The following is a 26,871-nucleotide window of genomic DNA, read 5'->3' on the forward strand; positions in this document are numbered from 1 at the left end:
ATTATCTTGAGGCTAGGAGGGACCGCAGAAGCTGCAGTCAGCAGTTCACCACGTTGGCAATGAATTCACCCCCCTTCCTAAGGGAACAAATGAAAGGCATGGACTCGTTTCTTAATTTGGTTGTTCACCGATCTGTAACTAAAGTGCATGTTGGAAGTTAATTGCCCGTCCGGAGACTCTCACTGTTATAAATGAGGGACCCTTTGGACGTCTTGCAGAGAGAGCATGTACACCTTGCATAATTCAATTGGTTTCTGAAAGACGATGCATGGACCAGCGAATGGACCATTTTATGCCGTTTATTACCCCGCACTCGCTATTGTTGGTGTCCCAGGTAAGAGAGGAATCTCAACTGCAATGTTTATTTTTCTTCTGAATCTCCAGAATTATTGTCTCTTCCCTTTAAGGATCGTACTGAAAGGGTTATTGCATTATGATATATGAGAGTGCATCGACTAATTTTTGATTACAGAGCAGAACAATAAATGGTCAATAAATTACCCGTCACACTTATAGAACAACTATTTATTAGACTGTAGAAATATGAGTTATAATGGTTAGCATTGCACGGACGTTATATTGTTAAGCATTGCAACCATTTGGTACAAATCGTTATTGGGCTGCAGGGTGGCACAGGAATGGGGAGGGACTAGTCTAATAAGGCAATGAGGCAATTGAAACAATCGGGAGAATGCTGAGATAGAGGCGTTATTAGGCAATCATAGAATCAGTGCAAATGGAGGCCATTCGAACTTGCACCAACCTCTGAAAAGTGTACTGCGCCCAGGCTCCGTCCCCTGCGCTTTCCCAATAACCCCTGAGCCTGACCTAACCTACACATCTGTTGCAGACACGAAGGGACAATTTAGAATAGCCAATCCACCTAACCTGCATATCTTTGGCCTGTGGGAGGCACCCAGAGGAAACCACACAGACACAGGGAGAAAGTACAAACTCCACACAGACAGAGACCCAAGGCCAGAATTGAACCCGGGGGCTCTGGCGCTGTGATCGAAGACAGTACATTTGTCATGGCTGAACGAGATGTGGTGTGAGTTAATCATTGGGAACAACCGTTTTGGATCATTGAATCATAGTATTTACAGTGCAAAAGGAGGCCATTCGGCCCATCGAGTCTGCACCGGCCCTTTGAAAAAGCACCCCACCCAAGCCCACACCTCCACCGTATCCCCGTAACCCAGTAGTCCCACCCAACCTTTCTGGAAACTAAAGGGCAATTTTACATGGCCAATCCACCTAACCTGCACATATTAAGACTGTAGGAAGAAACCGGAGCACCCGGAGGAGACCCACGCAGACACGAGGAGAACGTGCAGACTCCGCACAGACAGTGACCCAAGTCTGGAATGGGACCTGAGACCCTCGAGCTGTGAAGCAACTGTGCTAACCACTATGCTACCGTGCCGCCCCTTTCAGTTGAGTTCACTGGCAATGCAAATTGGGAGCGGACACACAAAAACTATTACAATGATCGTGAGCGTAGATATATGAAAGTGGTCAATAAGGGTTTGAGTAGCTCTTCAGCTAAGGCAGACTTTCGGACGGGCGATTCAATGGGCTGTGGAGAAATGTAGAAGTTTGCAGTGTCCGGCCTTATGGTCGGTTTGGGAATCTGGGCGTTTGGAAGTTCAGCCCACGGTCAAACAGGACTTGAATATTGTAAATGGTCTGTAACTTCAGAAGAGGGCCAGCCACGGGAATGGACCCAGTGGAGAGCGGAGTTTGTTGCAGGGACTGATTGCGATATTCTGTGAATTGACAAACGTTTAATCCAGCATTGGATTAGCATCAAGTAGTAATGCCTTTGGATTAATTGAAATCTGGAGGTGCGAAATGGGCAGGTCAGGAGGGATTCAGCAGCGGAATGGACCAGGGAGTAGCTGGTTTTTGGAATCTGCTCAGTGACGCCTCTCTTTTCTCTATTACAGCCAACTTGGTGGCGATCAGCATCCTATCCCGAGGACGGTGCGGACTCTCTCGGTGCATCACCTACTACCTGGTAGCGATAGCAGTGACTGACTTCCTTGTCATGGTCACCGCTGTTATCCTCAACCGGATTGGTGGCATTTACTTTAGGTACAGTGTCCTATCGATCACCCCCGGATGCGCTGTCAGCACCGTGCTCGTGTATGCGACCCGTGATGGTTCAGTCTGGCTGACCGTGGCCTTCACCTTCGACCGCTTTGTCTCCATCTGCTATCAGAAACTGAAGACCAGATACTGCACCGAGAAAACCGCACTGCTGGTCATAGGAATGTTCATCACCCTGAGCTACGTCAAGAACGTCCCCTTTTACTTCACCTACCAGCCCTTGTACATATTGGACGGGGTGCCCTGGTTCTGTGATATTAAATCCAGCTATTACACTATCCCATCGTGGCAAGCCTATGACTGGCTCGACCACATATTAACCCCCTTTCTCCCGTTCTTCTTCATTCTGCTGCTCAACGCCCTGACTGTAAGACACATTGTAGAAGCCAGCAGAGCCCGCAGGAGGCTGATGGGCTCCGAGAGTGACGGAGATTCAGAGATTGCCAATCGCAAGAAGTCGATTGTCCTGCTCTTCGCCATCTCGCTCAGCTTCCTCCTCCTCTGGGTCACATATGTTGGACATTTCCTATACGTTCGGGTTACAGCTGAGGCGTACTTCACCGGTCTGGATTTCAACGACCCACACTTCATCTTTCAAGAAACGACCAACATGCTTCAGTTACTCAGTTCCTGCAACAACACCTTCATCTATGCAGTAGCCCAGACCAAGTTCCGAAATGAGCTGAAGAAGTTGCTAATTTTTCCCTTCGCCGTTATCACGAGTTGCTTTAGGTTAAACAGTGCTTCATGGTCAAGTTAAGGACTATTAATATATCCAGAATTAGGCAGAATCTGCAATCATGCTTGTTTACAAAGATGTTGCAGCCACAATATTTCATGGTCCTGAACAAAATAAACCATTTACAAGACAAATTGTATACTCCAGCATTCGGAACTAACATGAGGTACAGATGAAATAGCAGGCAAAGAGTGGTCGAACAAACCATACTGCACGCTCAATGGAAGATGTAACAATTTTTTAAAAATGTTTTTATTGCAGTTTTTTATTTCATACATTGTACAATAAACAAGGGTATGTGAAGCGATTACAATATACAAGAACTTTCCACACACCCACTCATTGACCATCTCTGCCCCCCGTTTTTGTTGTGTAAAGATACTTTATTCGATCAGATATCATACAATAGGCGATTGTCATCTATTTACATATATGCAGCTCTTTCCCCTTCGCCTTCTCTTCTCCCACTTGGTAGATTGGCCGCGATCCCCTACAATCCCCGCCCCACCCCCCCCCCCTCCCCCCCGCCCCCTGCCCTCGTCTCGTTTTCGGTGTTTCTTTAGGAGTTCTGTTCTTTGCGGCCTTGCTCTCGGCCCCCTATTATCCGTTTTGGCGGTGCTCCAGCCTCCCGTCCTCTCTCCCGAGCCTCCCTCCAAATCTCGTCCCCTCCCTAACTGTTCCCTGCTGTCTCGTTCGTTCCGTCCCCCCCCCCCCCCCCACCCACCCTCACACACATACCAATCCCAAAGCCTTTTATTCGTATATAAGGAGCAAGGGGTTAACTAGAGAAAGGATAGGTCCACTCAAAGACAAAAGGGGGAATTTATGCGTAGTCAGAGGAAATGGGTGAGAGTCTTAATGAGTACTTTGCATCGGTGTTCACCAAGGAGAGGGACATGACGGATGTTGAGGTTAGGGATTGATGTTAAAATGCTCTAGGTCAAGTCGGCATATAGAAGGGGGAAGTTTTGGGTATTCTAAAAGGCATTAAGGTGGTCAAGTCCCCAGGTCCGGATGGGATCTATCCCAGGTTACTGAGGGAAGCGAGGGACGAAATAGCTGGGGCCCTAACAGTTATCTTTGCAGAATCCTTGAGCACGAGTGAGGTCCCGGAGGACTGGAGAATTGCTAATGTTGTCCCTTTGTTTAAGAAGGGTAGCAGGGATAATCCAGGGAATTATAGACCTGTGAGCTTGACGTCAGTGGTAGGCAAACTGTTGGAGAAGATACTGAGGGATAGGATCTATTCACATTTGGAAGAAAATAGACTTATCAGTGAAAGGCAGCATGGTTTTGTGCAGGGAAGGCCATGTCTTACAAACTTAATAAAATTATTTGAGGAAGTGACCAAGTTAATTGACGAGGGAAGGGTTGTAGATGTCATATACATGGACTTCAGTAAGGCGTTTGATAAAGTTTCCCATGGCAGGTTCATGGAAAAAGCGAAGTCGAATGGGGTTCAGGGTGTACTAGCTAGGTGGATAAAGAACTGGCTGGGCAACAGGAGGCAGAGAGTAGTGGTGGAAGGGAGTGTCTCAAAATGGAGAAAGGTGACTAGTGGTGCTCCACAGGAATCCGTGCTCGGACCACGGTTGTTTGTGATATACATAAATGATCTGGACGAAGGTATAGGTGGTCTGATTAGCAAGTTTGCAGATGACACTAAGATTGGTGGAGTTGCAGATAGCGAGGGGGACTGTCAGAGAATACAGCAAAATATAGATCGATTGGAGAGTTGGGCAGAGAAATGGAAGATGGAGTTCAATCCAGACAAATGCGAAGTGATGCATTTTGGAAGATTCAATTCAAGAGCGGTCAACGGAAGAGTCCTGGGGAAAATTGATCTTGGAGTTCAGGTCCATTGTACCCTGAAGGTGGCAACGCAGGTCGATAGAGTGGTCAAGGAGGCAGACAGCATGCTTGCCTTCATCGGACGGGGTATTGAGTACAAGAGTCGGCAGGTCATGTTACAGTTGTTTAGGACTTTGGTTAGACCACATTTGGAATACTGCGTGCAATTCTGGTCGACACATTACCAGAAGGATGTAGATGCTTTAGAGAGGGTACAGAGGAGGTTCTCCAGGATGTTGCCTGGTATGGAGGGTGCTAGCTATGAAGAAACGTTGGGTAGATTAGGATTGTTTTCGTTGGAAAGACGGAGGTTGAGGGGGGACCTGATTGAGGTCTACAAAATTATGAGGGGTATGGACAGGGTGGATAGGAACAAGCTTTTTCCAAGAGTGGGGGTGTCAATTACAAGGGGTCACGATTTCTAGGTGAGAGGGGAAATGTTTAAGGGAGATGTGCCTGGAAAAGTTTTAATGCAGAGGGTGGTGGGTGCCTGGAGGTGGTCGATGCGGGCACGATAGCATCATTTACGATGCACCTGGACAGATATATGAATGGGCGGGGAACAGAGGGAAGTCGATCCTTGGAAAATAGGCGAAAGGTTTAGATAATGAATGAAATGAAAATCGCTTATTGTCATAAGACGGCATCAAATGAAGTTACTGTGAAAAGCCCCAAGTCGTCACATTCCGGCGCCTGTTCGGGGAGGCTGGTACGGGAATAGAACCATGCTGCTGGCTGTTTTGCGTCTGCTTTCAAAGCCAGTGGTTTAGCACTGTGCTAAACAGACCGCAGAGTGAGAAGCCGAAGGGCCTGTTCCTGTGCTGTAATTTTCTGTGTTCTTTGATCATACACAAACTTACCCTCCCCTCGCTCTTTTGGCTGTTGGCTTCGTAACGGTGTTGGAACGCGTGGTGAATTCTCTCCTCGCGTTTTGGAAGCCCTCCTCCGACCCTCAAATGGCAAATTTTATTTACTCCAGGTGGAGAAATTGCGACACGTCTGCCAGCCAGTCTGCTGTCGTGAGTCATGCTGCTGATCGTCAGCTGAGCAGGATTCCTCGGTGGGCGATTAGGGAAGCAAAGGCAAGGGGGTCGACCCCTTTCCCCATGAATAGCTTTGGCTGGTTCGATACCCCGAATACTGCCATTCCGCGGGCACGGGTCCACCCTCACAACCTTGGACATTGCCTCAATGAAGGCTGCCCAAAATCCGTCAAGTATGGGGCATATCCAGAACATGCAGGTGTGGTTGGCTGCGCCTCCCTGACACCGTTACCATTTGTCCTCCACCTCCTTATTGTGCTTCTTGTCAGATGCACTCTGTGCAATACTGTCAGTTGCACTTGGCCTTCCGTACGCGAAGGTGGTTTTGGGCCTGTTGAGGGATTCGGTCCACACAACGACAAGCTTTTCGAAAATGTCCCGTTTTCTCGGGAACGTATTGATTCCCTGCAGCGTGAGCTCAGCTTCTCAAAGCAAACCCAATGTGAATGAATCCCGCCGTCTGCGCCGCAAACAAATGAAGAAAACATGTCGCTTGACCAACAAAAAACCTCACCAATGGGCTTGTCCCGAATTTGAACCCGGGACCTCTCGCAAGTTTTGACACCAAGACACCCAAAGCGAGAATCATACTCCTAGACCAACTAAGCCCTCGCGAGCAACGGAAGCATACTGTCATTGCCATCGAAAGTCCATCTAACATCTGAGGAGAAAGCGGAAAATACTGGAACAACTCAGGGAGTCAGGCGGCATTTGTCGACAGGACAACAAAGCTCCTCTTTCACCATCAACTTTCATTAAAACCGGGACCGGTTAGAAATGTCGGACGTTGTAACCAAGTGAAATCCCGGAGGGAGCAAACAGAACAACAGGAAAGCGCTCTGACAGGGTGCAAGTCAGGAGAGATTAAATGAGAAAAGGCCTTGGGTTCCCTGGCCACAGGGTGAGGTTAGCATCGAATCAGAGAATAATTACACCGCAGAATGAGGCCATTCGGGTTGCTGTGTCCGTGCCAGCTCTCTGTTAGCGCAATGGAACAAACAAAGAAACAAAAGATGTGTGTGCATCTTTTCGAGCATCAATTCTATCCAAACGCACTCCAGCTCAGACACTGTCTCCCTCGAGCATCATCTGTGGGGAGAGAAACGATGTAAACATCCCGAGTCCTGAGGAATCTTTTTCAGAGTGGGCCAATGCAAACCAACCCCGCCGTCAGCATCGCAAACAATTCATAATGTCAGACCTGGAGTAAAGGGCTTTTCCTGGATTTAAACCCACGACCGCTCGCATGGGCATTGATTGAAAATCCTAAACGAGACCCATACCTCGAGACCAAAGAGCACAAAGTTAAAACCGAGCTGAAGCAAAATATAACTTATGTCAAGATCGATATAATTTCTACATCTCATGGTTTTATATGTTGAAACATCTGTTTTTAAAAAAAAACAGCTGTCGTGTTGTAATAAGTGACCTGACCCCTCAGCCTCACCATGCGAATCTGCAGCAACACAGTGAGGTTGCACATTGTACACGTCAGTTGATTGCCAGCTGTTTCTGTAGTGTAGTGGTTATCACATTCGCCTAACACGCGAAAGGTCCCCGGTTCGAAACCAGGCAGAAACATCTCGTACTTCTAGTTTCGTCTGTTGCTAAATATTACCTCAATCTCGTAACTGGTCTTCATCAACGAGAAACAACCAAATGCATTCATCCGTACGGGCCAGTGGCGCAATGGTTTACGCGTCTGACTACGAATCAGCCGATTCCAGGTTCGACTCCTGGATGTCTCGGACTTATGAATTTTGGTGTGCGCTGAAACTCAGTGTGTGGGACAGCTGATTCTTGATGCAGAGCAAAGTGAGCAGAACATCTTCAATTCTCGTATCGGTTGTGGTTATTTAGGAAAGCCCTGCCTTCTCAATTTAACTTCCACTTCAAGCAAAACATAACTTATCTTTAGGTCTGTAAAGTTTGATTCCTGATTGTTTTATAAGTTGAGACATCGGTTTTAAAGAAACGGCTGTCTTCATGTAATAAATGACATGACCTCTCAGCCGAACCATGACAAGAGGCGGCAACACAGTGAGGTTGAACATTGCACAAGTCCATTGATTACTGCACCGCCAACGGTTTCTGTAATGTCGTGGTTAGCACATTCCCCTAACATGCGAAAGGTCCCGGGTCCATACCGGGTAGAAACATTAAGTGCTTCTCATGTTGTGGGAGGAATGTTTGCACAAAGTACTTTTGTTCCCCGTTCTCGTATGTTCGAGGATTATGAGATTTAGTCTGTCATGAGCCACTAATATAAATTCCACATTAAGTCACAAGTACTGAATTTTCGACAGGCAATGAGAAGAAAAGGATCTTCCTATTTTGGATATTCGGAGCTAGTACAACAGAATTTCATGCATTTACAAATGCAGATGAACATACTTATTCACCATCTCAAACATGTCTAAATGAACGACAAATGCAACTTACTGCGGATGCTTCATTCTGAAACAAAAACAGAAAATACTGGACAATCTCAGCAGGTCTGACAGCCTCTGTGGAGCGAGATGGCAGCTGTCTTTCCGGGTCTGGGTGACTCTTTGTCAAAGCTGGAGAACTGGAAATGGGGTCAGATTGGGCCTATTGTGGATGGGCGGGGGGTGGGGTGCCCTATTGGGCCTCGATAGAGTGGTCAGCAATAGGTGGAAAATGACGTCAATGTCTCGGACAGAATGAAAAATGGAATGTAAATGACGCTAATCAAGGCTAACAAAGGTGCTGACAGTGGCGCCTCAAGAGATCAGAATGTGTTAATAGCAGAACAAAGTAAGCAGTGTGTCAGAGATCAATTCGCGACAGGAATCAGATTGCTCATATAGGATGGTATTGGCTGGGGGAGGGGGGCAATGCTGAGGGTAAAACATATCAATGGAAGGAATGAAAATAAGTTGATGGAAACAGATGGTGGAGGGGGAAGAGAGATTACACAGTCTGATGTTGTTGAACTGAATAAAATGAAACAGACAGAGAGCTGCCTGAATCCACTGGAATTAGTCAATAGAGGTAAGTGAATGTCTAATCACAGACAAGCTTTTAGAAAATGTCTCGATTGTCTCGGGAACGTGTTGGTTCCCTGCTGTATGAGCTGAGCTTCTCAAAGGAAACCCAATGTGAATGAATCCCGCCGAATGCGCCGCAAAGAAATGAAGAAAACATATCGCTTGACCAACAGAAAACCTTATCAAAGGGCTCGTTCGGGATTGTGAACCCGGAACCTCCCGCAAGTTTCGAAACCGAGACACCCAAAGCGAGAATCATACCCCTCGATCAACGAGCCCTGGGAAAGTAACGTAAGCATGCTGTTATTGCCATCGAAAGTCGATCTAACATCTGCGGAAAATACTGGAGCAACTCAGCGAGTCAGGTGGGATTTGTCGACAGGACAACAAAGCTCGTCTTTCACCATCACCTTTCATTAAAACCGGGACCGGTTAGAAATGTCGGACGTTTTAACCAAGTGAAATCCCGGAGGGAGCAAACAGAACAACAGGAAAGGGCTCTGACAGGGTGCAAGTCAGGAGAGATTAAATGAGAAAAGGCCTAGGATTCCCTGGCCACAGAGTGAAGTTAGCATCGAATGAGAGAATAATTACACCACAGTATGAGGCCATTCCAGCCGCTGTGTCTGTGCCAGCTCTCAACAACTACCGCCCGGATACAAAGAACAAGTGGAAACAAGATTCAAACCCAAATCAGCGATGGAAGAACACACAGAATGGGGGCAGCATTTACAGTGTGAGACTGTTGCACACACTCTGAGTGTGGAAGCTGTATTGAGCCCAGTGGAAAGATGCGCAGCTGTTCCTCGAGTGTTTGTCGAGCCTCTTTGGAACATTTCAGGAGGCCGAGGTCCGGGAGGTCAGCGTTAAGATCCAGCTCTCCAGTCAGTTCAATTCTCCACTTTGGCTCTGTGGATTAGATGGGTCAAGTCCCTGTGAAGTTAACGCAGATCTGGAGCATCAATTCTATCTAAACGCACTCCAGCTCAGACACTGTCTCCCTCGAGCATCATCTGTGGGGAGAGAAACGACGTAAACATCCCGAGTCCCGAGAAACCTTTTTCAGAGTGGGCCAATGCAAACCAACGCCGCCGTCAGCGTCGCAAACAATTCATAATGTCTGACCTGGAGTAAAGGGCTTGTCCTGGATTTAAACCCACGACCGCTCGCATTGATTAAAAATCCGTAAACGAGAACCATACCTCGAGACCACAGGGCACAAATTTAAGACCGAGCTAAGCAAAATATAACTTATGTTCAGTTCGATATAATTTCTACATCTAATGGTTTTATATGTTGAAACATCTGTTTTTTTTTTAATAAACAGCTGTCGTCTTGTAACAAGTGGCCTGGCCTGGCCTCTCAGCCTCGCCATGCGAATCGGCAGCAACACAGTGAGGTTGAACATTACACGTCCGTTAATTGCCAACTGTTTCTGTGGTGTAGTGGTTATCACATTCGCCTTACACGCGAAAAGTCCCCGGTTCGAAACCGGGCAGAAACATCTCGTACTTCCGGTTTAGTCTGCAGACTATCTCGTAACTGGTCTTCATCAACGAGGAACAGCCAAATGCATGCACTCGAATGCGCCAGTCGCGCAATGGATAACGCGCCTGGCTACGAATCAGGAGCTACGAACCTGGTTCGACTCCTGGCTGGCTCGGACTTCTGAATTTTGGCCTGCGCTTTAACTCAGTGGGTGGGACAGCTGATTCTTGATGCAGAGCAAAGTGAGCAGGACATCTTCCATTCTCGTATCGGTTGTGGTTATTTACGAAAGCCCTGCCTTCTCAATTTAACTTCCACTTCAAGCAAAACATAACTTATCTTCAGGTCTGTAAAGTTCCATTCCTGATTGTTTATAAGTTGAGACATCGGTTTTAAAGAAACGGCTGTCTTCTTGTAATAAGTGACATGGCCTCTCAGCCGAACCATGAGAAGAGGCGGCAACACAGTGAGGTTGAACATTGCACAAGTCCATTGATTACTGCACCGCCAGCGGTTTCGCTAGTGTAGTGGTTAGCACATTCCCCTAACATGCATGCACTCGGGTCCCCGGGTCCATACCGGTTAGAAACATCAAGTGCTTCTCATGTTGTGTGAGAGCTGTGCTCTGACTGTGAGATGTGGCAGGTCCGGGAGGCTTCCAGCGTCCTGGATGGCTTCATCTGCAGAAAGTGCACCCAACTGCAGCTCCTCACAGACCGCATGGTTCGGTTGGAGCAGCAATTGGATGCACTTAGGAGCATGCAGGTGGCGGAAAGCGTCATAGATCGCAGTTATGTAAGTGTGGTCACACCCAAGGTGCAGGCAGAGAAATGGGTGACCACCAGAAAGGGCAGGCAGTCAGTGCAGGAATCCCCTGTGGTTGTCCCCCTCTCGAACAGGTATACCCCTTTGGATACTGTCGGGGGGGATAGCCTATCAGGGGAAAACAGCAGCAGCCAGAGCAGTGGCACCACGGCTGGCTCTGATGTTCAGAAGGGAGGGTCAAAGCGCAGAAGAGTAATAGTTATAGGGGACTCTATAGTCAGGGGAACAGATAGGCGCTTCTGTGGACGTGAAAGAGACTCCAGGATGGTATGTTGCCTCCCTGGTGCCAGGGTCCAGGATGTCTCCGAACGGGTAGAGGGAATCCTGAAGGGGGAGGGCAAACAGGCAGAGGTCGTTGTACATATTGGTACTAACGACATAGGCAGGAAGAGGCATGAGGTCCTGCAGCAGGAGTTCAGGGAGCTAGGCAGAAAGTTAAAAGACAGGACCTCGAGGGTTGTAATCTCGGGATTACTCCCTGTGCCACGTGCCAGTGAGGCTAGAAATAGGAAGATAGAGCAGACAAACACGTGGCTAAACAGCTGGTGTAGAAGGGAGGGTTTCGGTTATCTGGACCACTGGGAGCTCTTCCGGGGCAGGTGTGACCTGTATAAGATGGACGGGTTGCATCTAAACCGGAGAGGCATAAATATCCTGGCCGCGAGATTTGCTAGTGTCACACGGGAGGGTTTAAACTAGTATGGCAGGGGGGTGGGCACGGGAGCAATAGGTCAGAAGGTGAGAGCGTTGAGGGAGAACTAGGGAATATGGACAGTGTGGCTCTGAGGCAGAGCAGACGGGGAGAAGTTGCTGAACACAGCGGGTCTGGTGGCCTGAAGTGCATATGTTTTAATGCAAGGAGCATTACGGGTAAGGCAGATGAACTTAGAGCTTGGATTACTACTTGGAACTACGATGTTGTTGCCATTACAGAGACCTGGTTAAGGGAAGGGCAGGATTGGCAGCTAAACGTTCCAGGTTTTAGATGTTTCAGGCGGGATAGAGGGGGATGTAAAAGGGGAGGCGGAGTTGCGCTACTTGTTCAGGAGAGTATCACAGCTATACAGCGAGAGGACACCTCAGAGGGCAGTGAGGCTATATGGGTAGAGATCAGGAATAAGAAGGGTGCAGTCACAATGTTGGGGGTATACTACAGGCCTCCCAACAGCCAGCGGGAGATAGAGGAGCAGATAGGTAGACAGATTTTGGAAAAGAGTAAAAACAACAGGGTTGTGGTGATGGGAGACTTCAACTTCCCCAATATTGACTGGGACTCACTTAGTGCCAGGGGCTTAGACGGGGCAGAGTTTGTAAGGAGCATCCAGGAGGGCTTCTTAAAACAATATGTAAACAGTCCAACTAGGGAAGAGGCGGTACTGGACCTGGTATTGGGGAATGAGCCCGGCCAGGTGGTAGATGTTTCAGTAGGGGAGCATTTCGGTAACAGTGACCACAATTCAGTAAGTTTTAAAGTACTGGTGGACAAGGATAAGAGTGGTCCGAGGATGAATGTGCTAAATTGGGGGAAGGCTAATTATAACAATATTAGGCGGGAACTGAAGAACATAGATTGGGGGCGGATGTTTGAGGGCAAATCAACATCTGACATGTGGGAGGCTTTCAAGTGTCAGTTGAAAGGAATACAGGACAGGCATGTTCCTGTGAGGAAGAAAGATAAATACGGCAATTTTCGGGAACCTTGGATGACGAGTGATATTGTAGGCCTCGTCAAAAAGAAAAAGGAGGCATTTGTCAGGGCTAAAAGGCTGGGAACAGACGAAGCCTGTGTGGCATATAAGGAAAGTAGGAAGGAACTTAAGCAAGGAGTCAGGAGGGCTAGAAGGGGTCATGAAAAGGCATTGGCAAATAGGGTTAAGGAAAATCCCAAGGCTTTTTACACTTACATAAAAAGTAAGAGGGTAGCCAGGGAAAGGGTTGGCCCACTGAAGGATAGGCAAGGGAATCTATGTGTGGAGCCAGAGGAAATGGGCGAGGTACTAAATGAATACTTTGCATCAGTATTCACCAAAGAGAAGGAATTGGTAGATGTTGAGTCTGGAGAAGGGGGTGTAGATAGCCTGGGTCACATTGTGATCCAAAAAGACGAGGTGTTGGGTGTCTTAAAAAATATTAAGGTAGATAAGTCCCCAGGGCCGGATGGGATCTACCCCAGAATACTGAAGGAGGCTGGAGAGGAAATTGCTGAGGCCTTGACAGAAATCTTTGGATCCTCGCTGTCTTCAGGGGATGTCCCGGAGGACTGGAGAATAGCCAATGTTGTTCCTCTGTTTAAGAAGGGTGGCAGGGATAATCCCGGGAACTACAGGCCGGTGAGCCTTACTTCAGTGGTAGGGAAATTACTGGAGAGAATTCTTAGAGACAGGATCTACTCCCATTTGGAAGCAAATGGACGTATTAGTGAGAGGCAGCACGGTTTTGTGAAGGGGAGGTCGTGTCTCACTAACTTGATAGAGTTTTTCGAGGAGGTCACTAAGATGATTGATGCAGGTAGGGCAGTAGATGTTGTCTATATGGACTTCAGTAAGGCCTTTGACAAGGTCCCTCATGGTAGACTAGTACAAAAGGTGAAGTCACACGGGATCAGGGGTGAACTGGCAAGGTGGATACAGAACTGGCTAGGCCATAGAAGGCAGAGGGTAGCAATGGAGGGATGCTTTTCTAATTGGAGGGCTGTGACCAGTGGTGTTCCACAGGGATCAGTGCTGGGACCTTTGCTCTTTGTAGTATATATAAATGATTTGGAGGAAAATGTAACTGGTCTGATTAGTAAGTTTGCAGACGACACAAAGGTTGGTGGAATTGCGGATAGCGATGAGGACTGTCTGAGGATACAGCAGGATTTAGATTGTCTGGAGACTTGGGCGGAGAGATGGCAGATGGAGTTTAACCTGGACAAATGTGAGGTAATGCATTTTGGAAGGGCTAATGCAGGTAGGGAATATACAGTGAATGGTAGAACCCTCAAGAGTATTGAAAGTCAAAGAGATCTAGGAGTACAGGTCCACAGATCACTGAAAGGGGCTACACAGGTGGAGAAGGTAGTCAAGAAGGCATACGGCATGCTTGCCTTCATTGGCCGGGGCATTGAGTATAAGAATTGGCAAGTCATGTTGCAGCTGTATAGAACCTTAGTTAGGCCACACTTGGAGTATAGTGTTCAATTCTGGTCGCCACACTACCAGAAGGATGTGGAGGCTTTAGAGAGGGTGCAGAAGAGATTTACCAGAATGTTGCCTGGTATGGAGGGCATAAGCTATGAGGAGCGATTGAATAAACTCGGTTTGTTCTCACTGGAACGAAGGAGGTTGAGGGGCGACCTGATAGAGGTATACAAAATTATGAGGGGCATAGACAGAGTGGATAGTCAGAGGCTTTTCCCCAGGGTAGAGGGGTCAATTACTAGGGGGCATAGGTTTAAGGTGAGAGGGGCAAAGTTTAGAGTAGATGTACGAGGCAAGTTTTTTACGCAGAGGGTAGTGGGTGCCTGGAACTCACTACCGGAGGAGGTAGTGGAGGCAGGGACGATAGGGACATTTAAGGGGCATCTTGACAAATATATGAATAGGATGGGAATAGAAGGATACGGACCCAGGAAGTGTAGAAGATTGTAGTTTAGTCGGGCAGTATGGTCGGCACGGGCTTGGAGGGCCGAAGGGCCTGTTCCTGTGCTGTACATTTCTTTGTTCTTTGTTCTTTGTCTTTGAATGTTTGCACAAAGTACTTTTGTTCCCCGATCTCGTATGTTCGAGGATTATGAGGTTTAGTCTCTCATGAGCCACTCAAATAAATTCCACATTAAGTCACAAGTACTGAATTTTCGACAGGCAATGAGAAGAAAAGGATCTTCCTATTTTGGATATTCGGAGCTAGTACACCCACAACATAATTTCATGCATTTACAAATGCAGATGAACATACTTATTCAGCATCTCAAACATGTCTAAATGAACGACAAATGCAACTTACTGCGGATGCTTCATTCTGAAACAAAAACAGAAAATACTGGACAATCTCAGCAAGTCTGACAGCCTCTGTGGAGCGAGATGGCAGCTGTCGTTCCGCGTCTGGGTGACTCTTTGTCAAAGCTGGAGAACTGGAAATGGGGTCAGATTCAGCCTATTGTGGATGGGCGGGGGGTGGGGTGCCCTATTGGGCCTCAATAGAGTGGTCAGCAATAGGTGGAAAATGACGAAAATGTCTCGGACAGAAAGAAAAAGGCAATGTAAATGAGGCTAATCAAGGCTAAGAAAGGTGCTGATGGCGCATTAAGAGGTCACAATGTGTTAATGGGAGAACAAAGTAAGCACTGTGTCAGAGAACAATTGGCAACAGGGATCAGATTGCTCAAGCAGGATTTTATGGGCGGGGGGAGGGGAGCAATGGAAGGAATGAAAATAAGTTGATGGAAACAGATGGTGGAGGGGGAAGAGAGATTACACAGTCTGATGTTGTTGAACTGAATAAAATGAAACTGACAGAGAGCTGCCTGAATCCACTGGAATTAGTCAATAGAGATAAGTGAATGTCCACACATAGACAAGCTTTTCGAAAATGTCTCGATTTCCTCGGGAACGTACTGGCTCCCTGCAGTGTGAGCTCAGCTTCTCAAAGCGAACCCCATGTGAATGAATCCCGCCGTCTGCGCCGCAAAGAAATGAAGAAAACATGTCGCGTGACCAACAGAAAACAGCATCAAAGAGCTCATCCGAGATTTGAAGGCGGGATTCCTCGCAAATTTCGACACCGAGACACCCGAAGCGAGAATCACACTCCTAGACCAACGACACCCTCAAAAATAACCTAAGCAGACTGTCATTGGAATCGAAATTCGATCTAACATCTGCGGAGAAAGCGGAAAATACTTAAACAACTCAGGGAGCCAGGCGGCATTTGTCGACAGGACAACAAAGCTCGCCTTTCACCATCACCTTTCATTTAAACTGGGACAGGTTAGAAATGTAGGATGTATTAACCAAGTGAAATCCCTGAGGGAGGAAACAGAACAACAGGAAAGGGCTCTGATAATGCGCAAGTCAGGAGAGATTAAATGAGAAAAGGCCTTGTGTTCCTGGCCACAGGGTGAGGTTAGAATCGAATCAGAGAATGATTACACCACAGAATGAGGCCATTCCGGCTGCCGTGTCTGTGCCAGCTCTCTGTTGGAGCAATGGAAGAAACAAAGAATGAAAAGATGTGTTTGGAGGAGCTGTCGGGGCAGATTGATCAACAGCTGCGTGAATGCAGCAAGTGTGAGGATCTGTAGGGACAGCACAAATTCACATCAGCGGCGCTTCAGGGTTTTTTTAACTGGTGGAGTCGACATAGCCCCTGGGATGTTGTTGCACTCACCTTGGGACCTGCCCCTCCGTCTCTCAGCAGGTGAAGTCTGCCCCTAACCTGGATGGCGCCTTTTCATTGGGCAGAAATGGTCAACATCGATCAACATCGACCAAAAAATTTATATTTTTGTTGAAGGCTAAACTATACACCAAAACGTCACATGGTCCTGCACGATAATAATAATCGTGTTGCTTTGTGATGCTCTATTGAAATGGTTATTGCGCATTTCAGACTTTATCACATTTTTAGATTCATTACAGGATGGGATGGCCGAGACTCAGTGGCGTTTGGTCCACCTGAGTTAATTTCATAGAATTTCATAGAATTTACAGTGCAGAAGGAGGCCATTCGGCCCATCGAGTCTGCACCGGCTCTTGGAAAGAGCACCCTACCCAAGGTCAACACCGCCACCCTATCCCCATAACCCAGTAACCCCACCCAACACTAAGGGCAATTTTGGACACTAAGGGCAATTTATCATGGCCAATCCACCTAACCCGCACATCTTTGGACTGTGGGAGGAAACCGGAGCACCCGGAGGAAACCCACGCACACACGGGGAGGATGTGCAGACTCCGCACAGACAGTGACCCAAGCTGGAATCGAACCTGGGACCCTGGAGCTGTGAAGCAATTGTGCTATCCAAAAGGCTACCGTGCTGCCTTAAGTTTTGGAAATATTATCCATAATTGTCGGTATTATTAGCTCCACATCAGATAGTTTTCACTACCTCTGCTAGTACGTGGGTCTTCCAAGTTTAAATTTACTGTAGAAATCGCCGCATGGAGATGAGCCTTATGATTTACCAAACTGTCTCTGTGTTGACTTGGAGAAGAACAGAGACAGCAATATAACTGCAATAGATAGACCTGACTGCTTTCGTGAAATTATTCCCGCAAGCAATGACACTAAATAAAGCTTGGCTGTCCAGTAAATACTCGCTAATGTTTTTCTACGGCGTGTTATATTATATACAACGCTGTGCCTCATTGCACAGTAATAGACCGCCCCGTCCTCCATACTGAGGGCGCTTATATTGAGGTAACCGTTCTGTTCAGACTTGTCAGCAGTGCCAGATATCGTCTGAAACTGCATCTTTCTTCAGAGTTATTACATTGCGAATAATCCAGATTGATGGCTGTGCCGTTTGCTGCTGATACCATTGGGCGTAGCGAGTGTCCGGCTCTGAATATTGACAATGCAACTGCACCGAATCCCCTTCTGCCCCGGGTTTTGTCATCGGTGACTGAGTTACTGGATCTGCGCATTGTTAGCCTGCGATAGTGGCGGAATTAAATATCAAGAGTTTAAACATAAGATACCTAAATTTGTTTGCAAATGTGTGAGTTTGTGGAAGCTCTACTCTACCCATCAGATAGACATTTCTGATCATTAATTATTACAATCTATTATCAGCTAATCAGGCATGGTGAACATTATCCAGTACTTACCGCCCAACAGCGCCGCCAGTATTAGCCGAAACATGTCTGGCTGAATCTCTGTGAGTGAATGGGAATGGGATGAGGCAGAGATTGAGAGGAGAGAGGGAACCCGGGCTCTGTTCAGCTCATTGTTCCACCCACACACTGCAGGGGACCAGGCCCATTGCGACATCACCCAGGCTACCAAACCCATTATGACATCGCCTCGTCTCCCAAACCTATCGGCTTTGACAGTTCCGTCGCATGACGTCATCACGCCCCTGCTTGAACATGGCGCCCTCTGCTGCCGGATTTATCTCATTGCTGTTAGAATGCGGCCATTGAATGAATTCCGCGTGCACGGAAACACACAAGATACGAATGTTTCCCAGAAACGCAAATTGGAGCTTCTTACACTCAGCTTATAGTGCTGTTGATGTTTATGTCAGATGATTCCAAATGTGACGCGAAACCTGTTGAATTATTTGCTGACCGGCTCTGTCCAAAACCTGTGCAGGACAAAGTAGGAACAAAGGTGGAATCATGACCGGCACAGGCTTGGAGGGCCGAAGGGCCCGTTTTTGTGCTGTATTGTTCTTTGTTCTTTATTGTTAAGGCGTCGGAGAAAGTGCGGGTTGTATATCAGAATAGGAGGCATGAGGCACATCTTTGCACAAGGCTAGAGATGCTTGCCTTCATTGTTTTTAACAAAGAAAGTAGAAGCGACACTCAAACGATGTTCTAAAATTATGTATTTTGGGTAGTATAGAACACAACTAATTGTTTCCAAAAGCAGCAGATATTTTATTTATTACGTTACGATATGGTACCGTCCGTAATTCCACGCATGAAATGACGAAGGAAGAAGATTCAACGGCAACTTTCAAAAGAGAATTGTGAAGGGAAAGCAGCATGGGTAATGTGGGGGTGTGAAAGTCGATTGGGACAGCGTTTTCAAATAGACACAGGAAAACTGAACCCTCATTCCGTTCCCTAAATCTCTATGGTTCAGGGCCGTTCATATCACTCCCACACTTTGTTCTCAGTCACTTGAGCAGCGAGCAGGTGCAGGGTGGTCACAGACTTCCGGGGTGGTCGCTATTTCCGCTCCAGCACTTGTGACGGCAGCTGGTAACCGCCGCACAGTTTGCTCAGTTTAGAGACTGCGGTGTCCACCGCACAACTTCCGTTTGCTGCTCTCGATCTGAACCGATTGTGCTGGTGGAGACATCGCTGCGTCTGGCCTCTTCCTATCATTGGTTCTGTAAACAGTGCATTGGTGCAGGAATCTATATGTCTGCTCCAGCATATCTTTTCCTGCATTAAATAACCACCAAACAACAGAGCTGATGATCTAAAGTACAACCATAAATGTTGTGTCTGTTTATATCATATACACACATAAAGTAGATAGAACGAGGAAGGAACTAAGAAGTAAATATAATTTGAATGAGTCAAAGAGGAGAAAGCATTCAGGGTTCGATGCAGAAATTTGACACGTTGCTGATGACGTTAAAGAGGTAAAGGATCCCGGTTTTATCAACAGCGTTGCAGATATTCGAACAGATACAGACACACATAAATATGTACAGATCACTGATGGAAATGCTGTTCAAACACGTGGATCGGTTCTGTGACTCTTCTTTCGTTTGGTATTAACTTCACAGACAGTGTGGGAGGGATTGGGAAAGGTGAAGAGACAATAATCCTGAGCAGAGACTTCAGCAACTGGAGCAAGTGCACGAGAAACAGGGCCGGGAACATAATCTATCAATCAGCTTAAGGAAGAAATATCTGACCAGTAAATAGAAATTTTAAAATGATGAAATGTATGGAAACAATCATGATTAATCAGTGGATAACACTTTATGCGAGACAGTACATATGTACTGAGCGAATGTCCTCTTTTTGGACTGTCAAACTCTATGATTCGAAGATAACGAACGGTTCTGTTCTGTTATAAAGACAACAGAGCACTGACTATATGAATCATGTTAACCTGCTGTTACACACAGGAAGCAGAGAGGGTTGGAATCAGTGACGATTCGCGTGGTCCATGAATTGAGAAACAACAAATCGCACAGTGGCACCGTGAGTAACGGCAGATAACGACATCCCATAATAGTCCAATCGGTGACAATATGGCCCATCAGTCTCACATTCAGGGGGAGAATGTAAAGCTCTCTCCTCTCCTCACCCGCACAGCATTGAGTCCCGGACTCGGCAGCAAGCACCAGTCTGGAAATCAGACCCGGATTGATCCGCCTTTTGTCCACCATCATCATCGTGACCAGAAACCCCAGGAAAGAGCTGTTTCCAGCTGGAGCTCTGATGCTGCTGATGTTGGGTGAGTTCATTTTCTTATCTGATGCATTGTTTTAACAACCTCTTCATGCCGTGTGGTTTATGCGTGTTTCTTTTTTATCGTAGCCGTTCAGTGTGAGGATCAGAGCTCCCACCCTGAGCAGGAGGTGTCTCGGGCAGGGGATCGGGCTGAAATGAACTGTCGGCTCTCCATTGGTTATGGCTATTCCATAGTCTGGTACAGACAGACACTGACAGGGAGCTCCCACATTTATCGCCTCCATTTACCAGGGGAATCAGACCAAAGGACGCTACACCCTGTCCTTTAACAGAACAAAGAAGTCCAATACCATATCTATGGATGGCAGCGCGATCCAGGACTCCGGAATGTATCTCTGTGTGAAGCAGACACAGTGAGACACAGAGCGGATCCGGTAATGCAATGAAAAATCTATCAGATGCGGTGATAAAATAATCAAAGTAATAAAACCCGTAATAAGCTGTCACAATAAAAATCCCGCCATATTCGAGGATAAATTTAGAATCGATGTTTCACAGACAACACTCCACTGGATGGCGCGCAAGTACTTTATCTGTGTTCAAAACTTACAGAGGCGTCAGTTCACCGCCGTTACAACTGACAGCTGAGGAGCACAGGAAATATCTGTGCTTCGTGCCATTTCATGTATTTAGGGCAAAAACCTATGTATGACTTACAGAAGCTCTCGCACAGAGCACGTTTCTGGTCCTGAGGCTCTGAAATCCAGTCCCACTTCAGGACTTTCTGGTTCGTAGCCTGGTTAAACCGACTGATGATCAGCTTGTAAACTCTTCCATTATGCTCAATGACAGGTCGTAAGAGCTGGAGAGTTTTCTCGTCAACCAAACTGCAGGAGGCAATTGAAACCATTGCAGTCACACATAATCATGGGTCAATCTAATGGAAGCCCGTGGTCAACCAGCGATGATGGTACCTGGAGGGTGTGAAGGATGGCAGTGGAGACTGAGACAGTGAACATAATAAATAATTGTATTCCAATATCACTGGGTGGTCTGACTAAGATTTAGCAGGTTTCTAATCAATGTGATTCTTCAATATATCAGAGAGAAAGAGAAAGAGAAAGGGATGTCCACCAAGTCGTTACAGAATGTTCTGGTTACTATTTGCGACAAGGTAACCAGGGAAATGCCTAGACTCTCAAATCCCTTTGCTCAAGCATTAGGATAACAACACTTTCTGTCGGAGAATTAAACATTCCCAAAGCCCTCTGTGTTAATAATAACTCCGACATCACGACACCGACTGCAGTGGAAATGAACTTCCTGAGGTTTGAAAATGCTTTCGGCCATCCGGAGTGGGTAACAGGGGCGACATCAGTAAAAGTCTTACTTTCGCTTACCGAGTGATATTTTACTCCAGGGGTTAAATTAATTCTCCTCCTTTTCCCATGGGGATCATTAATTTGTTATTAATTTCCTATTCTTTATTCCAATCTCCTTTTCCCGGATTGGATAAATAAGTGGTCACCACCTCCTGGGATTTTCCAGGATTCTGTCTCCAGCCTGTTCAGAGGTTCTTTCCCCTCAACAGGACACGGGCAGTCCGTCAGGAACAACAATCCTGGAATTTACCGAGGAGACGGTGCATTCCTCAGGGAATGCGGCACTCTCAGAGTTCCTGGCCTCTGGATGATATGTTAAATTGAGGACACTGCCTTCCTCCGGAATGTATCTCTGTGCGAAGCAGACACAGTGAAACACATACCAATGGAGGTATTTACACCGCATGGCCACCATTTCCAAAAAAAGAGCAGGAGAGACGCCCTGTCCAATATCCATCCACCAATCACAATTACTGTAACAGCGAGACGATTAAATATTACTGTATGGGATGATATGCTGAGTTCCATTGGCTGCTGGGTTTTCTACATTTTATTATAACAGTGACGGTGAAACACTTTGGAACCTGAAGCTCTATAAATATTCTAATTTCATTCTCCAAACTGCCCCCTTCCATTGCTTTATTTTGGCAATAAATTTATTAGTGCTAAAAGTGTATGTTAGAATTGAAAAGTTGAGATATCACCTCGATTTCAGGCTCCATTTCAGACTCGCCGCTGATCACAGTGTTTGCCTAACCCTCTGTTATGCTGAGTAGTGACAGTTTTTGTACACGTTCAGCCCAGCTCTGTGTCTCTGTGGGTCTCAGCGCGCAGTAATACACCGCGGAGTCTGTCAGCTCTGTATTAGTCACGCTCAGCCGGACGGTGCGGATTGTATCATTGAGCTCCGCTGAAATACGGTCCCCTGGAGATCTCTCGGTGTTCCCGGTGAATTTACTAATCTGCAGCAGGTACTCCATGGATCCGCTGGGATACTGACGGTACCAGAATAGGTAAGGATTGCTCGTGCTTGTAGCTGTATAATTACAGAACAACTGAACATCATCTCCTTCATTAACTGTGACTGAAGCCGGTATCTGTGAAACGGAATCTCCTCGACAATGTCCTGTAAGAACCCAGAATGATTATAAATTAAGCAATGCGAATTCACTGAGTCTATACCGCAGATTCGTCCCATCATCCTGAATAATAACCTCAGAGAATGATCAGACAAGACAATAGAAATATATTTTCCACAGCTTAGTGGTTGCAACGGGAAAATGTTTGGACGGATTAAATAAATCTTCTAACACAAAGATTCCGTTCTTTCTAACGAGATCCGGTCCTCACCTTCAGTCACTGCAACTGGAAGCGCAAAGTCCTAACGGTCTGTGTGTTTGACAGTCTGCTGTTTGTCAATGTCATTCACTGGCACCAGTGGAGCTTCAATCTCAGCCTAACTCTTCCGCTCTCATCCCCTCGGGAAATGAGCCGACTTCCAGCAGTGTTCCGTGCTGGGACCAGCGAAATTCGGATGACCTTTCGAAGTTGGCGTCAATCTATTTGTCCGACCACCCACACCCACCCCCCTTGTATTGAGCGCACTGCCTGACAGAATATCATGTGTAGAAAAGCTGTGACATAAAGAGTTGAGCAACTTGTGAACTTACCGGTTAAAAGCGAGACCGCTGTGAGGAATAAATACAAAGTTACAGGTGACATGTTTGCAGAGAGATCGTGGCAGCTTTCAGCAGAACTGGTTGAGGCTGAAATTGTTTTCGTCAAGAGTTGAGAAGAGGTTGAGTCACATCCGAGTGCCTGCTGATTGGTACATTGCTCACAACGTCATCGAGTCACATCCAATTGCCTGTAAGCTCCTTTTCTCTTCAATTCAACAAATCTTCTCACAGCTCATTGGACTCCAATTCATCCTGATGGCGCAGATCGAAAGCCACAAAGTGAATTTGTTCATCTCCATGCTAAATAGGTTGACAGGAATAGGCTTATTTATAATGTGAGGTGGGCAGTTGTTTCGTCCAGAGCTGGAACAAATGAAATTCTAATGAATTTGGTGAGCATTGTTGTAAACAATGGGTGTTTGGATGAGAACTCTGTATTTTGCATGAACATTAGGCCTTGCGAATATGATGATATACTGAGCCGTTGTTGCTCTCTTTATTTGGCTCTTAATTTGGCTTTGTTTAATTATGTTTGCTCAAGAGTCGCCAGGTATCTTTCGACACCGCCACAAGGTTCAGAACCGAATACTGATCAATGACACGATATACCAGTTAGTATGTTCAAAAGCAATGCTCATTTATTTACACACAGTCAAATCTACTCATGCATAAACTCTACAAACTAGACTACCACTATTACTAAAGCCTATACTTAGCTTCGGGTGCCCAGTCAGTGAGAGGAACAATGGCCGTTGCTCGGTTCTGAGGCTGATGGGTTGAGTTGTTTACAGTGTAGCCACTAGGAGCGTCTATCTCGTAGCGTGCATTGACATGGGACTTACTTGGTCTGGTGCAGCTGCTAGGCTCGTCTCTCTCTTCGCTGAGAGCCAAAGCCAAAGAAGGAAGATTCTCCCTTGGGGAATATCTTTTATACTGAAAAGGGCTCCGTGCACTTTTGGGCGGGCATTGAACTTTTATTTTTAAAATAATTTTTATTAAAGGTTTCATAAAATATCAACAACAAAATGAGAAAGAAAAAAGAACCCAACAGGGTTAAGTACAAAACACAATCTAAAAAAGCAACCCCCCCCAAACTCCTCCCCCCACCCCCCGTACCTAAATAATAAATTAACATTAACACCCCGACTTAAGACAACAGGTGTATACACCCCCTCAGACCCTCCAGTGTAAATAACATAAACAAAAATTAAGCAAACCCCCCCCCCCCCCCACCCCCCGAGCTGCTGCTGCCATTGGCCAATGTCTATCGTTCTGCCAGAAAGTCTAAGAACGGTTGCCACCGCCTAAAGAACCCTTGTACCGACCTTCTCAAGGCGAAATTCACCCTCTCCAATTTAATGAACCCTGCCATATCGCTGATCCAGGATTCCACGCTTGGGGGCCTCGTATCTTTCCACTGAAGGAGAATTCTTCGCCCGGCTACCAGGGATGCAAAGGACAGAATTCCGGCCTCTTTTGCCTCCTGCACTCCCGGCTCCTCTGCCACCCCAAATATTGCGAGCCCCCAGCCCGGTTTGACCCTGGATCCGACCACCCTCGACACCGTCCTCGCTACGCCCTTCCAAAATTCCTCCAGCACTGGGCATGCCCAGAACATATGGGTGTGATTTGCTGGGCTCCCTGAGCACCTAACACACCTGTCCTCACCCCCAAATAACCTGCTCATCCTTGTCCCGGTCATGTGTGCCCTGTGCAGCGCCTTAAACTGTATGAGGCTGAGCCTCGCACACAAAGAGGAAGAGTTCACCCTCCCTAGGGCATCTGCCCACGTCCCCTCTTCAGTCTCCTCTCCCAACTCCTCCTCCCACTTACCTTTCAACTCCACCACCGAGGCCTCCTCCTCCTCCTGCATCACCTGGTAAGTTTCCGAGATCTTCCCCACTCCCCCCCCCCCCCCCCCCGCGAGAGCACCCTGTCCTGTACTGTGTGTGGCAGTAGCCGTGGCAATTCCACCACCTGCCGTCTGGCAAACGCCCTTAACTGTAAGTACCTGAAGGTGTTCCCCGGGGGGGGGGGGGAGGAGCCCGTACTTCTCCTCCAGCTCACCCAAGCTTGCGAACTTCCCGTCCACAAACCGGTCCCCCAACCTTCGTATCCCTGCTCTGTGCCACCCCGAAAACCCTCCACCTGTTCTTCCTGGGGCGAACCGGTTGTTCCCCCGTAATGGGGTCCACGCCGAGGCCCTAACTTCCTCCCTATGCTGCCTCCACTGCCCCCAAATTTTGAGGGCCGCCACCACCATCGGGCTCGTGGTATACCTCCTTGGAGGGAACGGCAGCGGCGCCGTTGCCAGCGCCCCCAGACTCGTACCCACACGGGACGCCGTCTCCAGCCTCTTCCATGCAGCCCCCTCCCCCTCCATCACCCACTTGCGCACCATTGTCGCATTGGCGGCCCAGTAGTACCCACAGAGGTTTGGCAGCGCCAGCCCCCCCTATCTCTACTCTGCTCCAGGAACACCCTTCTCACCCTCAGAGTCCCTCGCGCCCACAGAAACCCCATTATACTCCTGTTAACGCGCCTGACAAAAGCCTTCGGGATAAACACGGGGAGGCACTGGACCAGGAACAAAATCCTTGGGAGCACCGTCATTTTGATTGACTGCACCCTACCCGCCAGGGACAGCGGCAATGCATCCCACCTCTTGAACTCCACCTCCATTTGCTCCACCAGCCTTGTAAAGTTAAGCATATGCAGGGCCCCCCAGCTCCTGGCCACCTGGACCCCCAAATACCTGAAGCTCCTCTCCGCCCTTTTTAGTGGGAGCTCGCCAATCCCCCTCTCCTGGTCCCCTAGCTGAACTACGAATTGCTCGCTCATCCCCATATTGAGCTTGTACCCCAAAAAGTCCCCGAATTCCCCAAGGATCCTCATTACCTCTGGCATTCCTCCCACCGGGTCCGCCACATACAGCAGCAGGTCGTCCGCATAAAGCGACACCCTATGCTCCTCCCCACCCCGCACCAACCCCCTCCAGTTCCTCGACTCTCTCAGTGCCATAGCCAGGGGTTCAATCGCCAGTGCGAAGAACAGGGGGGACAGGGGACACCCCTGTCTCATCCCTCGGTGCAACTGAAAGTACTCGGACCTCCTCCTATTTGTGGCCACACTCGCCATCGGGACCTCATACAACAGCCTAACCCACCTGACAAACCCCTCCCCAAACCCGAACCTCTTCAGCACCTCCCACAGGTACCCCCACTCTACCCTATCGAAGGCTTTCTCAGCGTCCATCGCCACCACTATCTCCGCCTCCCCCTCCCTCGCCGGCATCATGATAACGTTCAAAAGCCTCCGCACATTCGCGTTCAACTGTCTCCCCTTCAGAAACCCCGTCTGGTCTTCATGGATGATCTGCGGCACACAATCCTCAATCCTCGTGGCTAAGACCTTCGCCAGCACCTTGGCATCTACATTTAGCAAGGAAATCGGTCTGTAAGACGCACATTGCAGGGGATCCTTGTCCCGCTTCAGGATCAAGGAGATCAGTGCCCGGGAAATCGTCGGGGGTAAAGCCCCCCCCCTTGCCTCATTGAAGGTCCTAACTAACAGCCGGCCCAACAGGTCCATATATTATTTATAGAACTCGACCGGGGAACCGTCTGGCCCCGGTGCCTTCCCCGCCTGCATGCTT

At 47.7% G+C, this 26,871-nt stretch overlaps 1 protein-coding gene and 2 non-coding genes across 3 annotated transcripts; all 3 read left to right on the top strand.

The window, feature by feature from the left end:
- Positions 1 to 264: 264 nt before the first annotated feature.
- LOC140417851 (probable G-protein coupled receptor 139) lies at positions 265 to 2,872 on the top strand. Its single transcript, XM_072501296.1, has 2 exons — positions 265 to 334; positions 1,950 to 2,872. Exons 1-2 carry the CDS (start codon positions 265 to 267, stop codon positions 2,870 to 2,872), a joined length of 993 nt encoding a protein of 330 aa, XP_072357397.1.
- A 4,381-nt stretch (positions 2,873 to 7,253) lies between these two features.
- trnav-aac (transfer RNA valine (anticodon AAC)) lies at positions 7,254 to 7,326 on the top strand. Its single transcript has one exon. It is a non-coding gene; the product is annotated as a tRNA-Val (tRNA).
- A 2,861-nt stretch (positions 7,327 to 10,187) lies between these two features.
- trnav-uac (transfer RNA valine (anticodon UAC)) lies at positions 10,188 to 10,260 on the top strand. Its single transcript has one exon. It is a non-coding gene; the product is annotated as a tRNA-Val (tRNA).
- Positions 10,261 to 26,871: the final 16,611 nt, after the last annotated feature.

The sequence above is a fragment of the Scyliorhinus torazame genome, chromosome 5 (genome assembly GCF_047496885.1).
Source record: "Scyliorhinus torazame isolate Kashiwa2021f chromosome 5, sScyTor2.1, whole genome shotgun sequence".
Lineage (NCBI taxonomy): Eukaryota > Metazoa > Chordata > Chondrichthyes > Carcharhiniformes > Scyliorhinidae > Scyliorhinus > Scyliorhinus torazame.